The sequence below is a fragment of the Stegostoma tigrinum genome, chromosome 1, assembly GCF_030684315.1.
Source record: "Stegostoma tigrinum isolate sSteTig4 chromosome 1, sSteTig4.hap1, whole genome shotgun sequence".
NCBI lineage: Eukaryota > Metazoa > Chordata > Chondrichthyes > Orectolobiformes > Stegostomatidae > Stegostoma > Stegostoma tigrinum.
Window position 1 is genome coordinate 168,342,659 of NC_081354.1, and position 22,139 is coordinate 168,364,797.

Consider the following 22,139-nt stretch of genomic DNA (forward strand, 5'->3'; position numbering starts at 1 on the left):
ATGAGACACACAGGACAGAATGTGTAAACAGATTTTGGAAAGATGTAAAATCAACACGGTTATTGGGGGTGATTTTAACCTCCCTCATTTCAACTGGGACTCACTTCATGCTGGAGGTTTGAATCGGGCAGAATATGTTAAGACCATTCAAGAAGATTTCTTTACACAGTATGTAAAGAGTTCACCAGGAAATGAGTTTTTACTGAACAAAAATAAAGTTGCTGGAAAAGCTCAGCATGTCTGGCAGCATCCATGGATGAGAAAACAGAGTTAACGTTTCGGGTCCAATGACCCTTCCCCAGAACCGATGGGAAAACGTCAGTTTAAATGCAGGAAATAGAGAGGTGGGTGGGGTAGGGAGTAAACGATAGGGTAGAGCCCAAAGTAAGAGAAAGACAATTGGACAAAGTTGCCAACACCTGTGCTTTTCTTCCTGATTTACAGCATCCGCAGTTCTTTCGGTTTTTATTGGGTTGTACTGAACCTGGTTTTGGGAAATGAGCCCAGCAAGGTGACTGAAGTTCCAGTGAGGGAGCATTTTGGGAGTAGTGACGATAATATCGTAAGTTTTAATATACTCAGGGATTGGCACAACAGCAGTCCTCAGATGAAGGTGTTAAAGTGGGTGAAGGCAAACTACAACAATATTAGCAGGAACTGTACAATTTTGATTGGAGGCGGCCGTTTGAGGCTAGATTCACATCGGACACGTAGGAGTCCTTCAAACAGTAGTTGATTAGAATTCAGCAGCAGCACATTCCTGCAAGAATAAATTTGGGAAGTTACGTGAACCTTGGATGAGCAGGGATGATACGATCAAAAAGAAAAAGGAACATACACAAGATCTAGGAGGATTGGAATAGACGAAGACCTTGAAGTATATAAGGAAAGTAGGAAAGAATTTAAACAAGGAGTTTGAAGGGCTAAAAGGCTGAAAAGTCATTAGCGAACAGGATCAAGGAGAATCCTAAGGATTTTTTATTCATGCATAAAAAGCAGGAGGATAGCCACGGAAAGGGCTGGCTGACTCAAGGACAAAGGAAGGAATCTACGTATGGAGTCAGAAGAGATAGGTAAGGTCCTAAACAAATACTTTGTGACGGTATTCATCAAACAGAAGGAATTGATGGAGTGTCAAGTTTCTAAGCCAAGTTGCTACTAAAAAAAAAGTGGCGTACAGTATCTTAAGTAGTACTAAGGTAGGTAACTCTCCAGACTCTGATGGGATCTATCCCAGAATATTGAGGGACACAAGAGAACAAATTGCTGGGGTATTGACAGACAGCTTTGAAACCTCTTTGGCCACAGGTGACGTCCCAGAGGACTAGAGAATAGCCAATGTTGTCCCATTGTTTAAGAATAGTAGCAGGAACAATCCAGGAAATTACGGGCCTGTGACCCTCACATCAGTGGTGAGGAATTATTGGAGAAGATTCTTAGGGATAAGATCTATATGCATTTAAAGACAAATAGACTTATTGGGAGTAGATGTCATGATTTTGTGCAGGGGGCATCATGTCTCACCAACTTGATCAATTTTGTTTTGAGGAGGTGACAAAGATGATCGACGAGGGAAAAGCGGTTGATATTGTGTGCATGGACTTTGGTAAAGTCTTTAACAAGGTAGACTGGTACAAAAAGAGAAATCACATGCTATCGGGGTGAGCTGGCAAGATGGATAGACAATTAGTTTAGTCGTAGGAGATAGAGGATAGTGGTGGAAGGAAGCTTTTCAAAAAGGGAGGATTATGACTAGTAGTGTTCCACAGGGATCAGTGCTGGGACCTCTGCTGGTCGTGATCTACATAAGCGATTGAGGAAAACATAGCTAGTCTAATTAGTAAGTTTGCGGATGATACAAAAATTGGTGAAGTTGCGGATAGCGAGGAGGATTGTCAGAGGATAGAGCCGGAGAGATATCAGTTGGAGGCTTGGGCAGAAAAACAGCAGATGGAGTTTAATCTGGACAAAGAATCTACTTATCTCGGTCTTAAAATATACTCACAAAGTAGATCATTAAGGGTTCTACAATGGGCTAAGAATAGGTTAAGTGCATGAACAAATCTTCAGATGGGAATATAACATGGGTAAACGTGGCCTTGTTTATTTTAGCAGCAAGAATAGAAAAGAAGCATACTATTTGAATAGTAAGAGATTGCAAAACTCTGGGCTATGTTCTGGTCCATAAATAAAAAAAGTATGCAAGTAAAACAAGTAATTAGGAAAGCAGAGATAATGGGAACTGCAGATGCTGGAGAATCCAAGATAATAAAGTGTGAAGCTGGATGAACACAGCAGGCCAAGCAGCATCTCAGGAGCACAAAAGCTGACGTGTCAGGGCTAGACCCTTCTTCAGAGAGGGGGATGGGGTGAGGGTTCTGGAATAAATAGGGAGAGAGGGGGAGGCGGACCGAAGATGGAGAGAAAAGAAGATAGGTGGAGAGAAGAGTATAGGTGGGGAGGTAGGGAGGGGATAGGTCAGTCCAGGAAAGATGGACAGGTGAAGAAGTTGAGATGAGGTTAGTAGGTAGGAGATGGAGGTGCGGCTTGGGGTGGGAGGAAGGGATGGGTGAGAGGAAGAACAGGTTAGGGAGGCAGAGACAGGTTGGACTGGTTTTGGGATGCAGTGGGTGGAGGGGAAGAGCTGGGCTGGTTGTGTGATGCAGTGGGGGGAGGGGACAAACTGGGCTGGTTTTGGGATGCGGTGGGGGAAGGGGAGATTTTAAAGCTGGTGAAGTCCACATTGATAACATTGGGCTGCAGGGTTCCCAAGCAGAACATGAGTTGCTGTTCTTGCAACCTTCGGGTGGCATCATTGTGGCACTGCAGGAGGCCCATGATGGACATGTCATCTAAAGAATGGGAGGGGGAGTGGAAATGGTTTGCGATTGGGAGGTGCAGTTGTTTATTGCGAACCGAGCGGAGGTGTTCTGCAAAGTGGTCCCCAAGCCTCCGCTTGGTTTCCCCAATGTAGAGGATGCCACACCGGGTACAATGGATGCAGTATACCACATTGGCAGATGTGCAGGTGAACCTCTGCTTAATATGGAAAGTCATCTTGGGGCCTGGGATAGGGGTGAGGGATGAGGTGTGGGGGCAAGTGTAGCATTTCCTGCGGTTGCAGGGGAAGGTGCCGGGTGTGGTGGGGTTGGAGGGCAGTGTGGAGCGAACAAGGGAGTCACGGAGAGAGTGGTCTCTCCTGGAAAGCAGACAAGAGTGGGGATGGAAAAATGTCTTGGGTGGTGGAGTCAGACTGTAGATGGCAGAAGTGTCGGAGGATGATGCATTGTATCCGGAGGTTGGTGGGGTGGTGTGTGAGAACGAGGGGGATCCTCTTTGGGCGGTTGTGGCGGGGGCGGGGTGAGGGATGTGTTACGGGAAATGCAGGAGACGCGGTCAAGGGCATTCTCGACCACTGTGGGGGTAAAGTTGCGGTCCTTGAAGAACTTGGACATCTGGGATGTGCGGGAGTGGAATGCCTCATCGTGGGAGCAGATGCGGTGGAGGCGGAGGAATTGGGAATCGGGGATGGAATTTTTGCGGGAGGGTGGGTGGGAGGAGGTGTAAATTTCATCCCCTATTCCCAATTCCTCCGCCTCATCTGCTCCCACAATGTACTACCTACAAGATGCTTGCAACAACGCACCAACGACCCTTTTTTAGCACTTCACAAATCCATGATTCCCTCGCATCTAGAGGTAGAAGGGCAATAGCTACATGGGAACACCACTAACCCCAAGTTCTTCTCTAAGTCACACAGCCTCCTGGCTTGGAACCAAAGCACTATTATGCTGCTTGGCCTGCTGTGTCCATCCAGATCTACACCTTGTTATCTCACGATTATATCAATGTTGCTCGTTTAAATTTCCAAATGCTTCCAAACCACATTATGGGAATACCTCCACTGCAACAGTTCAAGAAGGTAACTCACCACCACTCTCTCTAGCAATTAGGGATGGACAACAGACAACGCCATCAGTTCAAGAGCAAATAAGTACACCCTCTCTAATATATCCAATCACTCTCCTATCCTCCAACATCGTCTCTATGATGGACTCTCATAACCCCAATTTAGTATTAAACAAAACCCAAAGAACTTCAGATGCTGTAAATCAGGAACAAAAGCAGAAATTGCTGGAAAAGCTCAGCAGGTCTGACAGCAACTGTGAACAAAAAAATCAGAGTTAAATTTTGGGTCTGGTGACCCTTTTTCAGAACTGAAGGGTCTGAGGGATGCGTGCGGAGGTGATGTGAGGGTGCGCTGAGGCAATAGGGGGTGATGCGAGGGCAGGGGGGATTCATGTGACGGGGCGACGCGAGGGACGGGGGCGCAATACGAGAAACGGGATGCGGGGGGGGGGAGGGTGACGTGAATAGGGGATATGAGCGACAAGCAGGGGGTTGATGAGTGGGGAGGGGGTAATGTGAGTGGGAGGATGTAGCATGGGGTAAGGCGCATAAGGGCATGGGGTAAGGGGGGAATAAGGATGTGGGGTAAAGTGGGTAAGGGGGCTGGAGTGAGGTGGGTAAAGGGGGAGAGAATGGTGGGAGGGGGTAAGGGAGTGGGGATGGTTGGGGTAAGGGAGTGGGGTTAGGGGGGGAGGGAGTGGTAGTGGGGCGGTGGGGGGTAAGGGGGGAGGGGGTGGTGGGGGTAGGGGGGTAAGGGGAGGGTAGGGGGGTAAGGGAGTGGGGTTAGGGGGGAGGGGATGGTAAGGGGGGAGGGGATGGTAGGGGGGTAAGGGTGGTAGGGGGAGTAAGGGGTGAGGGGGTGGTAGGGGGGTAAGGTAGTGGGGGAGGGGATTGTGGGGTAAGGCCTGCTATCACCACAATACTCCCCCTCCCCAGGCACTTTTACCTGATGTCTTCCGCGGAATAAACGTTAAACGCGATACTTTCCAAGCGCCGCCACGGAACCTCCTTGCCGATGAGCATTTTGTTCGGAGAATGTATGGAGACAGAAACGTTAATCAACGTGAAATAAACGAGAAAAGCTCCTCACTTCAGCTCGAGCCACATGGGGGAAAGGAAACATATCATACCAAGGAGGGGGGGGCTCATACAAAACGCCTGGCACGGATACAAAATCAAGACACCGATAAGAAGGTGAATTGGGAAATTCATAAGTGACTCATATTTCTGACGGGACATGGGCCAGTCAGTGCTTTGCTTTCTTCGGATTTTAATGAAATGAAATGATGCCCCACTGAGTCTCACCCTCCGTCCCCTCACCACCTCTGCCCATTGGTAGGGGCCGACCTTTCCCAGCAGGTAGTGCGCTCGGCTGGCCAAGATGGCGGCGCCCGGCATCCGCGCCTGTTGTCGGTTGCTGAAGAGGAGCGGCTCGGTTGGGTTCCACTGCCTGCTGAGAGGTGGTGGCTGCTGGAAAGAGGGGCTGTCTTTTTCAAGCAGCAATGAGGCGAAGTGGAGGTTTGTGACTGTTTGGGGAGTTGGATGTCAGCGCGGGTTGAGCAGGGTTCCCTCCCCCACCCGCTCCCCTTCTTGTAACTTTCAATTTGATTAATTTTGTTTGACAGGAATTATTCCACAAGCTCAACTCTCTGTCAGGATGCAGTCCACCAACAAACAGGTAACTTAGCTGTTTCCATTTCTGATAAGTGTTAGTAGAGGCCTTTCTGACCACGTTTGTTGCCAAACTTTGCTGACCAATTCAACATTCTCTTTCAAGGCTTTACAGAAGAAATTGTCATTCCAAGAAAGAAAAATTGGTAAGTATTTTTTCAGATTTTCTATTGTCACTTTGTACTGTGCTCAGCCAAAGAGGTCTACATCAGTTGTGAAAGAATGATATAGTATGGTGTTTTGATAGGACAGATGCACTATCTCAAGTCTGGCAAGTTCAGAACTGTTTTAGTTGTCGCCAGATTTTGAATCCAATTGGTTTGGAGCATTGAAAATTTGTCAACCTGGGGTCAAGGGTTGATTGGGATCGTAAGGGAAGCCCATAACTTGTTATGAACCACAGCTAACCAAATTGTTCAGCTAAGTTTTTTTGTTTTATTTCTATTGAATTAAAATTGATGCATTAAACACGGTGGAAGTATCTAGTTTCTGGACAGAGATAGTAGGAACTGCAGATGCTGGAGAATCTGAGATGACAAGGTGTGGAGCTGGATGAACACAGGCCAAGCAGCATCAGAGGAGGAGGAAGGCTGACGTTTCGGGCCTAGACCCTCCTTCAGAAATAAGGGTCTAGGCCCGAAACGTCAGCCTTACTGCTTGGCCTGCTGTGTTCATCCAGCTCTACACCTGGTTTCCAGACAGTTGGGTTTGAAGTACATTCAGTTATTTGTTGGACTTTGCATTGGCACTTGAGTGTCTGTTTGATGGAGTTAGCAATGGAGTCATAGTCATACAGCACAGAAGAGGCCTTACAGCCCACCAAGTCTGCACCTACTGATCAAAACTTCCAATTTCAAGCACTGATTGTTATGATTTTTCAAGTGTTTATCCAGGTACACTTTTAAAGACTGAGGTTTCCAACCTTTACTACACTCCCAGGCAGTGCATTCTAGACTCTTGCCACTGTCTGGGTGGGGGAAAAAAAATCATCAAATCTCCTCTAAACCACCGCCTCTTCATGTTAAAGATGTCCTGTTGATAATTGTCCTACAACTAATGGCACAGCTTCCTGTCCAGCTGGTCATGCCCCTCAATCTTGTATACTTCAATCAAGTCCCCCCTCAACCTTTGCTACACCAAAGAAAACAATCTGACTTTATTCAGCCTTTCTTTGTGGTTAACATGTTCCAACCCAGGCAACATCCTGGTGAATCTCCTCTACACCCCTCTAGTGCAATTACATCTTTCCTGTAGTGAGGCAGGCAGAACTGCCCACAGTAATCCATCTGTGGCCTGATTAAAGTTTTGTACAGTTCCAATATAACCTCACTGCTGTTATCTCTATGATCACAGAAGGCAAGTGTCCTGTATGCTGGCCTAACCACCCTATTAACATTTCTTTAGTGCTTGGAGGACAAGCTTCCCAAGGTCACTCTCTGTTCCTGAGTTTTCTACTGTCCTGTTCATTGAGCACTCCCTCGTCTTGCTACTTTAAAAGTGCATCACGTCATTGTTGTCAGGGTTAACTTTTATCTGCCACTGGATCAACTTCCCAAGTTATGTTGGATCCCATGTGCTTTACCATCTTTATCAGTCTCCCATGTGCGACCTTGTCAAAGGCTTTGCTGAAATCCGTATAAACTACATCAACTGTGTCACTCTCATCTATACACTTATTCACCTCCTTTAAAAAACGCTTATCAGATTTATTAGGCAGAATCATGTTGATTATCCCTGATGAAACCTTGCCTCTCCAAGTGGAGATTAATTCTCTCCTTCAGAATTTTCTCATGTAGTTTGCTACCCCTGATGAATGGTAACCTCCCCAGGATGTTGACAGTATATGATTCATCAGTGTTAGTGCTGTTGAATGTCATGTACTTAGCTTGGCAAATTGCATTTTAAGTAACACGATGGAACAGTGTATAATTTTAGTACAGAATACAGTGTGCAGTCCTGATTGTCAAATAATAGGAATGATGTGATTGCACTAGACAGTGTGCAGAAGAGATTCAAAAAGATGTTATCTGGGCTGGGGTGATTCTTCTATGAAGAGATTAAATAGGCTGAAGTTGTTCTTCAAGCAGAGAAGGCTGAAGGGAGATATGAATAAGGGGTACCAAGTTTGGCCAGGAGCAGATAGGGTAGCAAAGGGAAACATTTTCCCTTCAGTAGGTCAATAACCAAGGATCACAATTTTAAGGTAAAGAGCAGGAGGTTTAGAGAGGTTTTGAGGAAATACGTTTTCACCCAGAAGACATTGGAACACCATAGTATGCAAGGCTACAGGGCGAGTGCTGGAAAATGGGATTAGAATAGATGTCCTCGTTGTTCAAGAACCGCAACCCCCCCCCACCCCGTAGTGGTCGAGAATGCCCTCGACCGTGTCTCCTGCATTTCTTGTAACTCATCCTTCGCACCCCATCCCCGCAATAACCACTAAAAGAGAAACCCCTCGTCTTCACATACCACCCCACCAAACTCCGCATCCAACGCATCATCCTCCAACACTTCCGCCATCTGCAATCCGACCCCACCACCAAAGACATTTTTCCCTCCCCACCCTTGTCTGCTTTCTGGAGGGACCACTCTCTGTGACTCGCTTGTCCGCTCCACACTCCCCTCCAACCCCACCACACCTGGCACTTTCCCCTGCAACTGCAGGAAGAGTGACATCTGCCCCCATTCTGTCTCCCCCCGCCCCCATTCCATCTCCCCCCACCCCCATCCCAGGCCCCAAGAAGATTTTCCGCATCAGGCAGATGTTCACCTGCACATCGGCTAATGTGGTATACTGCAGCCGCTGTACCCTTTGTGGCCTCCTGTACGTTGGGGAAACCAAGTGGAGGCTTGGGGACTGCTTTGCAGAACACCTATGCTCGGTTCGCAATAAACAACTCCCAGTCACGAACCATTTCAACTCCCCCTCCCATTCCTTAGAAGACATGTCTATCCTGGGACTCCTGTAGTGCCACAATGATGCCACCCGAAAGTTGCAGGAACAGCAACTCATTCCGCTTGGGAACCCTGCAGCCCAATGATATCACTGTGGATTTCACAAGCTTCAAATTCTCCCCTCCCCCTAACGCATCCCAAAACCAGCCCAGTTTGTCCCCACCTCCCTAACCTGTTCTTCCTCTCGCCTACCTCCCCCACCACCAACCCCAACTCAAGCCGCACCCCCATTTCCTTCCTCCTAACCTCATCCCGCCCCCTTGACCTGTCCGTCCTCCCCAGGCTGACCTATCTCCTCCCTACCTCCCCACCTACACTCTCCTCCGCTGGCTCCATCCCCGCATCTTTAACTTGTCTGTCTCCTCTCCTCTATCCATCTTCGTTCCACCTCCCCCTCTCTCCCTATTTATTTCAGAACCCACTCCCCATCCCCCTTTTCTGATGAAGGGTCTAGGCCCAGAACGTCAGCTTTTCTGCTCCTAAGATGCTGCTTGGCCTGCTGTGTTCATCCAGCTCTACACTTTGTTGTCTTAGAATAGGTGGATGAAGGGTATCCTTCTACGCTAAAACATCTGACTCTCTTGGTTCTGATTCAAGGGTGAGGTACGAGTGTTTTTTTGAGAGTTGCACAGTTTGATATGATTATCAAAAATATTAAGAGTATTTGCATTCCTTTAAGTCCTTTAGCCTTGTAGTGTTTCAGTGTGGTTACAATAGTGCTTCACAACTATTTTCCAATGTAACCCCATCTTTACACTTTAAAAAATCAACGTGACCCCAAACGCCAGTGAAAACAATAAGATCCATAAAGTGTATGAGAGACAAAGACAGTTTATGTAGATCAGGATGAAGTTTAGTAGGCAGGAGGTTTGTATACAGAATAGACATTTGCGATGAATATTCAGCTTAGTCATGTTATTTTTATGTAAAGACTGTGTGAGACAATTGTAAGACTCCTGAAATATTGAATATTCAGTGGGTGCTGTTAATATTTCTCTTTATTTTCTAGGGACAAGTTAGCAGTCCTTCAAGCCCTTGCTGCAACAGTGAACAGAGTGAGTAATTGTCATGAATCTGCTGAAAGAGATTTTATTCTACATTAATTACAGATACTCAACATGCTTTGGCTTTGTTTTACAGGACCACACGGCTGCACACTATAGGTTCCAAGATGACCCTTATCTCATACCAAGGACATCACCCGAGTTTGTGTGTACTCCATCATTTTATACTTGGCATGGCGTGTTGCAGTTGCTGTTTTATTAAGAATAAACCCCTGTGAAATGAACCAGTAATGTAAGCTGGTCAGAATTGTGAATTGCATAAGAGCTGAATGGTAGTCACCTACAATGTGACTGCCGTGTTTCTTTTAAAAAAATCTTCTTTAGGATTGGATTATTGATCCTTGTTCCAAGGTCCTGTGAATGACAGTCTGATTTCTTTTCTTGCCTCTTGTGACAATTTCACAATGTATTCATTTACATTTTCATTGCTCATATTTTGCTGAGATGGCATTGTTGTTGGAAAAGAGGTAAATGAGAAGAGCTGAGAAGGTCAATAAAAATTACTTGGAGGGGGACGGGGGGAAAGAAGGGTTGTTGTTCAGGTCATCAAAAGAGAACTTTTTTTTCATATAATCATCACAGTGGCTTTTTGAAGCATAACCATTTCTATCTGATTACCTCTAAACAGTCAGTCTTCTAAGCCTACTTTATATTTGATTTTTTTTACCAAAAGAGAAACGTTCTGTTCCCCTTCCTAATTAAATGTTAATAATGTTCTCCATTTTCGCTGTGCAGAGCTCTGAGGTCCACTTAGGACAGCGACAAACCAAAAATCAGTTCATCAGCTTCCAGTCAGCATGTGTGGAACCTCCAAGTTGCTTGGTGGAATGTGGTTTGCTATCCCTGTGTGATGTATGAATGTGAGTTCAGATTTTTGTGAAGTTGCTCAAGATTTTCTCCAACCCGCACACCATCCTGACTTGGAGCTGTATTGCTGAGAACTGACTAATGGAGTGTCTGTACAGTAACAAGGAGAGACTTAGATATTTGGTTCTTGTTTCATACTGGGGCAAGCCAGCAGTGTACATTGAAAGTATGGCATGTAACAGCAAAAAGCATGTTAACTTTATTCACCAGGACAGGAGATGCAATTAGACATGCACACATTAATGTAGACTAAGTAGTTAAGGCCATGGCCGCCTCACCGGTTAGTTTGCCAACCTCAAAATGGCCAGTTGATCCAATTATCTTACATCTGTTAGCCAAGCTTCTAACCATGCTAGTACATTACACCAACCTCATCAGCTTTTTCTTATCTTGTGTTTTATCCTTTCAAATGGCACCTTACTAAATGTTGGTGTGTTTATGAAAGGAGAAGCCAGTGAAATAGATTGAAATATTAGCAAAGCCAAAGGTTTTCACTGAATATTACAGCACAGTCCAGGCCCTTCAGCCCATGATGTTGCGCCAACCTATGAAACCAATCTGAAGCCCATCTAGCCTACACTATTCTGTTATCATCCATATGTTTATCCAATCACCATTTAAATGCCCTTAAAGTTGGCGAGTCTACTACTGTTGTAGGCAGGGCATTCCACGCCCTTACTACTCTGAGTAAAGAACCTACCTCTGACTTCTGTCTATATCTATCACCCCTCAATTTAAAGTTATGTCCCCTCATGCTAGCCATCACCATCCGAGGGAAAAGGCTCTCACTGTCCACCCTATCTAATCCTCTGATCATCTTGTATGCCTCTATTAAGTTGCCTCTTAACCACCTTCTGTCCAGCAAAATCAGCCTCAGTCCCTCAGTCTCTCCTTATAAGGCCTTCCCTCCATACCAGGCAACATCCTGGTAAATCCCCTCTGCACCCTTTACAATGCTTCCACGTTCTTCCTATAATGCGGTGACCAGAGCTGTACGCAATACTGTGCAGGTGCAACATGACCTCACGGCTCCGAAACTCAATCCCTCTACCAATAAAACCTAACACACTGTACGCCTTCTTAACAGCCCTATCAACCTGGGTGGCAACTTTCAGGGATCTACGTATAAGGACACCCAGGTCGTTCTGCTTGTCCACACTACCAGGAATCTTACCATTGGCCCAGTACTCTGTATTCTTTTTACTCCTTCCAAAGAGAATCACCTCACACTTTTCCACATTAAACTCAATTTGCCACCTCTCAGCCCAGCTCTGCAGCTTATCTATGTCCCTCTGTAACCTGCAACGTCCTTCCACACTATCCACAAATCCACCAACTTTAGTGTCATCTGCAAATTTTCTAACCCATCCTTCTACGCCCTCGTCCAGGCCATTTATCAAAATGACAAACAGCAGTGGCCCTAAAACCGATCGTTGTCGTATACCACTAGTAACTGAACTCCAGGATGGAACATTTCCCATCAACCACCACCCTCTGTCTTCTTACAGCTAGCCCATTTCTGATCCAAACTGCTAAATCACCCTCAATCCCATGCCTCTGAATTTTCTGCAATAGCTGACCATGGGGAACCTTATCAAACACTTTACTGAAATCCATATATACCATATCAACCGCTTTACCCTCATCTACCAGTTTGGTCACCTTCTCAAAGAACTCAATAAGGTTTGTGAGGCACAACCTACCCTTCACAAAACCATGTTGACTATCCCTAATCAAATTATTCCTTTGTAGATTATTATGAATCCTATCTCATATAATCTTCTCCAACACTTTACCCACAACCGAAGTATGGTTCATTGGCCTATAATTACCAGGGTTGTCTCGACTCCCCTTCTTGAAAAAGGGGACAACATTTGCTATCCTCCAGTCTTCTGGCACTATTCCTGTAGACAATGATGACATAAAAATCAAAGCCAAAGGCTCTACAATCTCCTCCCTAGCTTCCCAGAGAATCCAAGGAGAGATCCCATCCGGCCCAGGGGACTTATCTATTTTCACATTTTCCAGAATTGCTAACAGCTCCTGCTTATTGAACCTCAATCCCATCTCGTCTAATAACCTGTATCTCAGTATTCTCCTCGACAACGTTGTCTTTTTCCTTCATGAATACTGATGAAAAATATTCATTTAGCGCCTCTCCAATCTCTTCGGATTCCATGCACAACTTCCCACCACTTTCCTTGACTGGCCCTAATCTTACTCGAGTCATCCTATTCTTCCTGACATTCCTATAGAAACCTTTAGGGTTTTCCTTGATCCTACCTGCCAAAGACTTCTCATGCCCCCTCCAGGCTCTTCTTGGCCCTCTCTCTTTAGATCCTTCCTGGCTAACTTGTAACTCTCAAGCGCCCTAACTGAGCCTTCACGCTTCATCTTTACATAAGCCTCCTTCTTCCTCTTGAAAAGAGATTCAACTTCTTTAGTAAACCATGGCTCCCTCGCTCGACAACTTCTTCCCTGCCTGACTGGTACATACTTATCAAGGACACACAGTAGCTGTTCTTTGAACAAGCTCAACATTTCAATTGTGCCCAGCCCCTGCAGTTTCCTTCCCCATCCTATGCATCCTAAGTTTTACCTAATCACCTCATAATTGCCTTTTCCCCAGCTATAACTCTTGCCCTGCGATATATACCTATCCCTTTCCACTGCTAAAGTAAACGTAATCGAATTGTGGTCACTATCACCAAAGTGCTCACCTACCTCCAAACCTAACACCTGGCCTGGTTCATTACCCAGTACCAAATCCAATGTGTCCTTGCCTCTTATTGGCCTATCTACATACTGTGTCAGGAAACCCTCCTGCACACATTGGACAAAAACTGATCCATCTAAAGTACTCAAACTATAGCATTTCCAGTCAAGATTTGGAAAGTTAAAGTCCCCCATAACAACTACCCTGTTACTTTCGCTCTTATCCAGAATCATCTTTGCAATCCTTTCCTCTACATCTCTGGAACTTTTTGGAGGCCTATGGAAAACTCCCAACAGGGTGACCTCCTTTCCTGTTTCTAACCTCAGCCCATACTACCTCAGTAGATGGGTCCTCATCAAACATCCGTTCTGCCACCTTAATACTGTCCTTGACTAACAATGCCACACCTCCCCCTCTTTTACCACCTTCCCTGATCTTACTGAAACATCTAAACCCCGGAACCTGCAACAACCATTCCTGTCCCTGCTCTATCCATATCTCCAAGATGGCCACAACATCAAAGTCCCAGGTACCAAACCATGCTGCAAGTTCACTCACCGTATTCCAGATGCTCCTGGCGTTGAAGTAGACACATTTCAAACCACTTTCCTGCCAGCCAGTACACTCCTGTGACCTTGAAACCTTATTCCCAATACATTTTCAAGGTTTGGTCATGGGTCTTTTCGGCAATGATTTTGATTATTATCTTTCAATGCGAGGTCAGGGTGGATGCAGAAAGGTTGTTTCTCCCTTTGTGGGAGAGTGTAATCTCGGAATGAGGAGTTGCCCATCTAAAACAGATGAGAAATTTCTTCTGAGAACAGTGACTCTCTACAGAGTGCTGTTGAGATTTGACCAATTGATATATTCATTGCTGAGATTCAGATTTTTAATCAGTCAAGGAATCAAGGGTTTTGGAGAAAAGTGAGTCAAGTGGAGTTGAGGATTCAGATCAGTCATCATCTCATTGAATGGTGGAGCAGACTCAATGGGCTGAATGGCTTTAAATTTGCTCCTGCTTGTTAAGGTCTTAAAGCAGTCTTTGGGATGATCTGACCAAATTGCATAATTCGATATAAATCTGAATATCTTTTCCTTCTCTTGTAGCGTCTCTACTCTCTATCACAGGAGTCAGGGTGTAATGCTGCGAAGTATATCATTAACACCTATCCCCACCTTTTCCAGAAGGATATTGCTGAACCTTCTATACCTGTAAGTTTAAATTTCTTTGTGAAAATAGTCATAGTCTGCACTATAATAGAAAAGGATGGCAAATTACTGAAGGATGGACATTACTGAACCAGATGGATGTTTTATGGCTGCATAATTGCTATTAGGCTAGTTTTTCATTCCAGGTTTTTATTGACTTTCAATTTAACCACCTGGTGAGATTTGAACCAATGTCCCCCAAAAAGACTTCACCTGATGAAAGAGCAGGACTCCGAAAGCTTGTGATTTCAAATAAACCTGTTGAACTGTAACCTGGTGCTCTGTGACTTCTGACTTTGTCCACCCCAGTCCAACACCAGCATCTCCGCATCAGGACCAAAATAGTAGCCTCAATTACTAGTCCCTTGACATTACCAGTATGCCACTGCCTCCCTTTTAAACTGTCCTCACTGTAATCAGTTTTAAATATTGTGTAACATCTGATTCCTGACTTGAATTTCACATGCTGGAAACTACTTGCTCTGTTTGTTGGCCAGTTTGTTTTGCATTTCTTTCTGTGCCCAACTTTCCTGCCCTCTGAAGGATGGTGAATTATCCTGAGCTGCTGATCCGAGCGGAGGAGAACCCATCTTTTCTTTTGCTTGTGCCTAATATACATGCAAGTTAGTAGTAGAACGTTCCGTAAGTTTGCAGTACTACTTCTCTGCACCCTTGCTTCTCTTTTCAAGAGCCCTGTTAAAATCTAGGTTTTTCTGCCAGCCTTTTTCCATCTCTTATTCTCTCGTTGGTTCATTGTTTCTCCCATGCGATGATAAATCTTTGGGTATTAGTCAAAGCTTGTTAATAAAATGTTTTCTTTTGTAGTGTTTAATGCCAGAGCAGTTGGAGCCTCTAATAAATGAAGTGTGCGTGGCTGCCCTACAAGAACGCATTCAGCTGAGGAAAGTGAAAGCTTCTGTAGATATGTATGATCAGCTTGTGCAAGCAGGTAATCTTTGATTTCCAACAAGTGTAACCTGTTGCCAAGCACATTTCATGAAAGCACAATGTGCTTTTCCTCTACTTAACGGGAAGGGATGTTCTGAGAAGTACACTTCTTGAACCTACACATGATGCAATTTTTTTTTCCCCCCCTGGTGTTTGGCCCTTCTTGATTTTTCCAAAATGTTGGTTTCTGCTGGAGTGAATGAACCTGGCCATGAAACAAATGACCCCTCCTCTTCCCCTAGGAGAAGAAAATCTCTTCACTGTGTATTGTATTTCTAACGTGCTGAAAATGTTTTTTTCTTCTATGATTCAGGGTAGGCGATGGCCTAGTGGTAATATCACTAAACTATTAATCCAGAAACCCACCTGATAATCTGGGGATAATAAAATGTGAGGCTGGATGAACACAGCAGGCCAAGCAGCATCTCAGGAGCACAAAAGCTGATGTTTCGGGCCTAGACCTTTCATCGTGCTCTCTGATGAATGGTCTAGGCCCAAAACGTCAGCTTTTGTGCTCCTGAGATGCTGCTTGGCCTGCTGTGTTCATCCAGCCTCACATTTTATTATCTTGGAATTCTCCAGCATCTGCAGTTCCCATTATCTCTGATAATCTGGAGACTCGGTTTCGAAACCCACCACGTCTGATGGTGAAATTGGAATTTTTTTAAAAGTCTGGAATTAAGAATCGACTGATCACCGATTGTCGGAAAAATCTATCTAGTTCAGGGGAGGAAGTCTGTCACTCTTACCTGGTCTGGCCTGCACGTGACTCCAGACCCACAGCAATGTAGTTGACTCTCAACTGCCCTCTGAAACGGCCTAGCAAGCCACTCAGTTGTACCAATCGCTACTAAGACTCAAAGAAATGCAATTGGATGGATCACCTGGCATCAGCCTAGACACCGGAAAAGACAACAGCAGAAACAGCCCTGTGGTCCCTGCAAAGTCCTCCTCACCTACGTCTGGGGGTTAGTGCCAAAATTGGGAAAGCTGTCCATAGACTAGTCAAGCAACAGCCTGCCATAGTCACAGTCACACAATCGTACCTGACAAAACATGTCCCAGACACCACCATCACCATGGATAATGGGAACTGCAGATGCTGGAGATTCCAAGATAATAAAATGTGAGGCTGGATGAACACAGCAGGCCAAGCTGAGATGCTGCTTGGCCTGCTGTGTTCATCCAGCCTCACATTTTATTATCTTGGAATCTCCAGCATCTGCAGTTCCCATTATCTCTCACCACCATCACCATCCCTGGATATGTCCTGTCTCACTCTCAGGACAGACCCAGCAGAGGGGGAGGCACAGTGGTATACAGTCAGGAGGGTGTTGCTCCAGGAGTCCTCAACATTGACTCTGGACCCCATGAAGTATCATGGCTTCAAGTCAAACATGGGCATGGAAACTTCCTGCTGATTACCACATACCATCCTCCCTCATTGATGAATCAGTATTCCTCAATGTTGAACAACACTTAGGGGAAATACTGAGGATGGCAAAATGTACATTTCGTGGGGATTTTCCATGTTCCCCTCTCAGCCGTACTACTGATCGAGCTGGTCAGGCCCGAAAGGACATAGCTGCTCTACTGGGTCTGTGGCAGGTGGTGAGGGAACCAACAAAAGAGAAAAACATACTTGACCTCATCCTTAGCAATCTGCCAGCTGCAGTTGCATCTGTCTGTGACAGTTTTGTTAAGAGTGACCATCGCACAGTCCTTGTGGAGATGAAATTCTGCCTTCACATTGAGAACATCCTCCGTTGTGTTGTGAAGCACTATCACTGTGCTAAATGGGACAGACTTTGCATAGTTCTAGCAACTCAAGACGGGGCATCCATGAGGTACTGTGGTCCATCAACAGCAGCAGCATTGTACTCCGTCACAATCTGTAACCTCATCGCTCGGCATATCCCCCTCTCAACCATTACCGTCAAGTCATGGGATCAATCCTGGTTCAATGATGAGTTCAGGAGGGCATGCCAGGGTCAGCACCAGACATACCTGAAGATGAGGTATCAACCTGGTGAAGCCGCCAAACATCGAAAGCAGCAAGTGATAGAGCTAAGCAATCCCACAACCAACAGATCAGATCTAAGCTCTGCAGTTCTGTCACATCCAGTTGTGAATGATAGTGGACAATTAAACAACTCACTGGAGGTGGAGGCTCCATAAATATCCCCATATCAATGATGAAAGAGCCCAGCACATCAGTGCAAAAGATAAGGCTGTAGCATTCGCAGCAATATTCAGCCAGAAGTGCCAAGTGGGCGATCCATTTCAGCTTCCTCCGGTGGCCCACAGCATTACAGATACCAAGCTTCAGCCAATTCGATTTACTCCATGTGATATAAAGAAACGATTGGAGACACTGAATACTGCAAAAGGTACCATCTGTGACAACATTCCAGCAATAGTACTGAAGACTCGTGCTCCAGAACTTGCAGCTCCCTTAGCCAAGCTGTTCCCGTACAGTTACGACACTGGTATCTACCCGACAATGTGGAAAATTGTCCAGGTATGTCCTGTACACAAAAAGCAGGACAAACCCAACCCAGCCAATTACCGCCCCATCAGTCTCCTCTCGATCATCAGTAAAGTGATGCAAGGTGTCATCAACAGCACTATCAAGCAGCACCTGCTCAGTGACGCCCAGTTTGAGTTCCACCAGGGTCACTCAGCTCCTGATCTCATTACAGCCTCAGTTCAAACAGGGACAAAAGAGCTGAATTCCAGAGATGAGGTGAGAGCGACAGCCCCTAGATATCAAGGTTGCATTCGACCGAGTTTAGCATCAAGGAGTCCTAGCAAAGCTGAAATCAATTGGTATCCGGGCAAACGCTCCGGTGGTTGAAGTCATACCTGACACGAAGGAAGATAGTTGTGGTTTTGGGAGATCAGTCAACTTCAGGACATCTCTGCAGGAATTCCTCGGGGTTGAGTCCTAGGCCCAACCGTCTTCAGCTGCCTTATCAATGACCATCCCTCCATCATAAGGTCAGAGGTGGGGATGTTCAGCACCATTTGTGACTGCTTAGATGCTATTGCAATCCATGTTCACTTGCAACAAGATTTAGACAATATCCAGGCTTGGGCTGACAAGTGACATTCGTACTACACAAATGCCAGGCTATGACCATCACCAGTAACAGATAATCTAACCACTGCCCCTCGACAGTCAACAGTGTTGCCATCACTGAATCCCTCATGATCAACATCCTGGGGGTTGCAGTTGACCAGAAACTCAACTGGACTCACCACATTAACACAGTAGCTACAAAAGCAAGCCAGAAGTTAGGAATACTGCAGCGAGTAACCCACCACCTGACTCCTCAAAGCCTGTCCACCTTCTACAAGGCACAAGTCAGGAGTGTGATGGAATACTCCCCACTTGCTTGGATGAGTGCAGCCCCAACAACACTGAAGAAGCTTGACATCATCCAGGACAAAACAGCCCGCTTGATTGGCATTATACTCACAAGCATTCACTCCCTCCACCACCGACGCTCAGTAGCAGCAGTGTGTACTATCTACAAGATACACTGCAGAAATTCACCACAGATCCTCAGACAGCAGAAGGGCCTAGGCCTGAAACGTCAACTTTTATGCTCCTAAGATGCTGCTTGGCCTGCTCTGTTCATCCAGCCGCATACTTTGTTACCTTCCAAACCCATGACCACTTCCATCTGTAAGGACAAGGGCAGCAGACCTATGGGAACACCACTACCTCCAAGTTCCTCTCCAAGTCATTCACTTCCTGACTTGGAAATCTATCGCCATTCCTTCACTGTCGCTGGGTCAAAATCCTGGAATTCCCTCCCTAATAGCATTGTGGGTCAACCAACAGCAGGAGGACTGCAGCGATTCAAGCGGGCTGCTCACCACCACCTTCTCGAGGGCAACTAGGGATGGGCAAGAAATGCTGGCCAGCCCACGATGCGCACATCCCACAAAATGGATAGAAAAAACAACTATCAAGTGAGCAGAAACTACCATTGAATCAATTTCACATCAAGATTTTCTGTCCCATTTGTTTTCTTCCCTCTCAAATGTTACGATGTAGATATTTTCACCTTAGTCACAGAAAGGTGCTGTGTAGCACAGCTTCCTTTTGAACTGAAAGACAATTAATATAGCAGAAAGTTGAACTTTGTGTTGAATCTGCACAGTCTGATTGAGGTTTGTCTTTAGGCTACAAGCCTTTCTGCTGCTGAGCAAAGTTCCCAAAGTAAATCTTGTGAACTCTTCTTTAAAACTTCAAGCAATCAGGAATCACAGGAGTTGGCATTTTGTTTTGTGATTACAGGAACTCCTGTGTCTCTTGAAGTTGCCAATAGCTTGCTAGATCTACTCTGTGTTTATGGAGATAAAGAGCCACCGAGGGAGGATCAACTTGAGCCAAGAGAAACTGAAGATAAGGTATCAGGATGTGACATCATTTCAGTGAATGCATGTATGCAGCCAACCAAAACTAGCAAGGTTCATCTAATCAAAATTGCTCACTACTGTTGCATTGTATCACTAGTGGCACTGCCTTCAGCTGTCTAGGCCCTTGTCTTTAGAGCCACCTTTTAAATAAGTCTTCCTCAAGTGACCCGTTTAACTAAGGCATTGCTCATTTGTTGGATAACCCTTCCTTAAGCGTCAGTAGTAATTCCTTTAGTTGAGTATGCTCATATGAAGTACTTCCAAGCTTTGCCGTATTCAATGTGTTATTATAGATGCATATCATTAGCGCTTTCTTTAAATACTCTTTTTCAGCATCTCTGGCCTGCAGTGATTCAAGAAGGCAGTTGACCACCACCACCTCAAGGGCAGCTAGGGACAAGCAATAAATGCTAGCCGGCCAATGACGCTCATGACCCACGAGTGAAAAATACAAATAATAAACTCATCATTGTCACCTCAAGACCATAAGATGTAACTTGTTTTTGATGCATGTACTGTTCACACTTAAAAACTGGCAAAGATGGCTTTTTAAACTTGTACTACAAATGTCATAGAATCCCTACAATGTGGAAGCAGGCCATTTGACCCTTTGACTCCACCTGACCCTCTGAAGAGCATCCACCCACACCCACATCCCTATTCTATCCCTGTAATCCTGCATTTTTCATGGCTAATTGATCTAGTCTGCGCGTCTCTGTGCACTATGGGAAATTTAGCATGGCCAGTTCACCAAACCTGCACTCATTTAGACAGTGGGAGGAAATTGAAGCACCTGGAAGTAAGCTGTGCAGACATGGGAAGAACATGCAAACTCTCAGCCAGTCCCCACAGGTAGGAATCAGACCCAGGTCCCTGGTGCTGTGAGGCAGCAGTGTTAACCACTGAGCCACCCTGTTGCCCAAATGTCATTCCTGCCAGATGTTTTGGACCAGATGTTCATGATCCGTGTCTTTTTAATTTGAGAAAAGTAAAATTACGATCCAAAGCATTGAAGTTGGACATTAGCAGACATGCAGTACAACTTAAATTCTTTCCATGTGGCGTGTGATCAGTGTTTAAAAGAGGTTTTACTTTTTAAAGTTGTATCTGTTCTTCCCTTCCCTGACTCTTGTTCTAATTCTCATGGATGTCCGTTTTTAGGATGAGGTGACTGGAGTCTTGCAGAAAATGCAGAGGGGTCGTCCACGCAGAGTTTCAGATTTGCTTAGCATCATTTGGAGGTAAAGAGGTGGTACTTTTGTCATCTTCGCTGCTTTCTCTTACATGGGGTTTGGGCATCATTGGTTGGCATTTGTTACCCATTCCTAATTGTCCTAAAACTGTAAAAAGGCCTTTTAGACAACCAGACAGGAGTCAACTATATTGCTGCAGATCAGTTGTAGGCCAGACCAGATGAGGATGGCAGATTTACTTTCCTAAAGGGCATGAATGAACCCTGTGGTTTTTTTTTACAGCAGTCAATAAAAGTTCCATATTGTTCAAATTTTTAATTGAAATTCACTGTCCACCATGGTACAGTTTGAACCTGTGCCCACTAAACCGTAGCCAGGCCCTCTGGATTGTTGGTGCACTGACGTAACTGCTATGTTACCATCTTCCCTTGAGACTTTCCGCTTGAGGTCACTAAACGTTCTGAAGTTAGCCGAGTTTTATTTTGGTTTCCCGTCAATCAGTAAGATTCTTGCATGACCTGTCTTCACAGCTGTTCAACTTTGAACTGGAGACACTGAAATGCAGAGTATCCAAAGTGTTCTGTTTGGCTTCCAGTTTTAGAAATCTCTTGAGCAAAGCTCCAGCCATCTCAGCCAGTAGTATCTGGTCCCAGAACAAGTGAACAACAGCTGGTGCCAGTGGCTTGATTGGTAAAGGTGCAGAGTTTACTTTCCCAAGACAAGGTTAAGACTTCAGTCTGGATTGAATTATCTAAAACAAAAAGAAATGCTAAGATACTTGGCGACTGTGTGTTCTCATCTTGAAGGTAAAGAAAAAATGTGGAGTTTTTGCCAAGGTCTTGTGATTTCTTTTATTTCAGTATTTTTTTCCTTTATCTTTTCATTGATTTGGCTGCATTTTTTGATGAACATCATAGAGCAGAGAGGCAACTGGGTTGAAGTATGGGGAGAAAAGAAGGGCAGGGGTTGCGTCAGTATCGTTTTTTTTTAATTCCACTTAAAAAGGTGTCCAAATGTACCCAAGTAGTCACTAATGACTGGCCCATTGTGCAATCCAAGTTCCAGCATGAATGTTAAAAACAATGGAGAAATGTGAAGACCACAGTATGGCTTTTTTAAAGAAAAAGTTGTCTACCACAAACCAGGGACTGAGATTGTGTTGGCTGGACCTCGCTT

At 45.2% G+C, this 22,139-nt stretch overlaps 2 protein-coding genes across 4 annotated transcripts in view; one reads left to right on the plus strand and one right to left on the minus strand.

Moving 5' to 3' along the window:
• The window catches only part of polr1a (RNA polymerase I subunit A), a 132,284-nt gene extending 127,259 nt beyond the window's left edge, over positions 1 to 5,025 (minus strand). For both annotated transcript variants that reach the window (XM_059650164.1, XM_059650156.1), the window contains exon 1: positions 4,856 to 5,025. In XM_059650164.1, the coding sequence (XP_059506147.1) occupies positions 4,856 to 4,932 (77 nt within the window). In that variant the 5' untranslated portion in view covers positions 4,933 to 5,025. The remainder of the gene's footprint in view (positions 1 to 4,855) is intronic.
• A 248-nt stretch (positions 5,026 to 5,273) lies between these two features.
• The window catches only part of ptcd3 (pentatricopeptide repeat domain 3), a 56,631-nt gene continuing 39,765 nt past the window's right edge, over positions 5,274 to 22,139 (plus strand). For both annotated transcript variants that reach the window (XM_048543480.2, XM_059650166.1), the window contains exons 1-9: positions 5,274 to 5,427; positions 5,535 to 5,587; positions 5,687 to 5,726; positions 9,545 to 9,590; positions 9,676 to 9,744; positions 14,290 to 14,394; positions 15,217 to 15,340; positions 19,649 to 19,761; positions 20,932 to 21,011. In XM_048543480.2, coding sequence (XP_048399437.2) covers positions 5,291 to 5,427; positions 5,535 to 5,587; positions 5,687 to 5,726; positions 9,545 to 9,590; positions 9,676 to 9,744; positions 14,290 to 14,394; positions 15,217 to 15,340; positions 19,649 to 19,761; positions 20,932 to 21,011 — 767 coding nt within the window. In that variant the 5' untranslated portion in view covers positions 5,274 to 5,290. The remainder of the gene's footprint in view (positions 5,428 to 5,534; positions 5,588 to 5,686; positions 5,727 to 9,544; positions 9,591 to 9,675; positions 9,745 to 14,289; positions 14,395 to 15,216; positions 15,341 to 19,648; positions 19,762 to 20,931; positions 21,012 to 22,139) is intronic.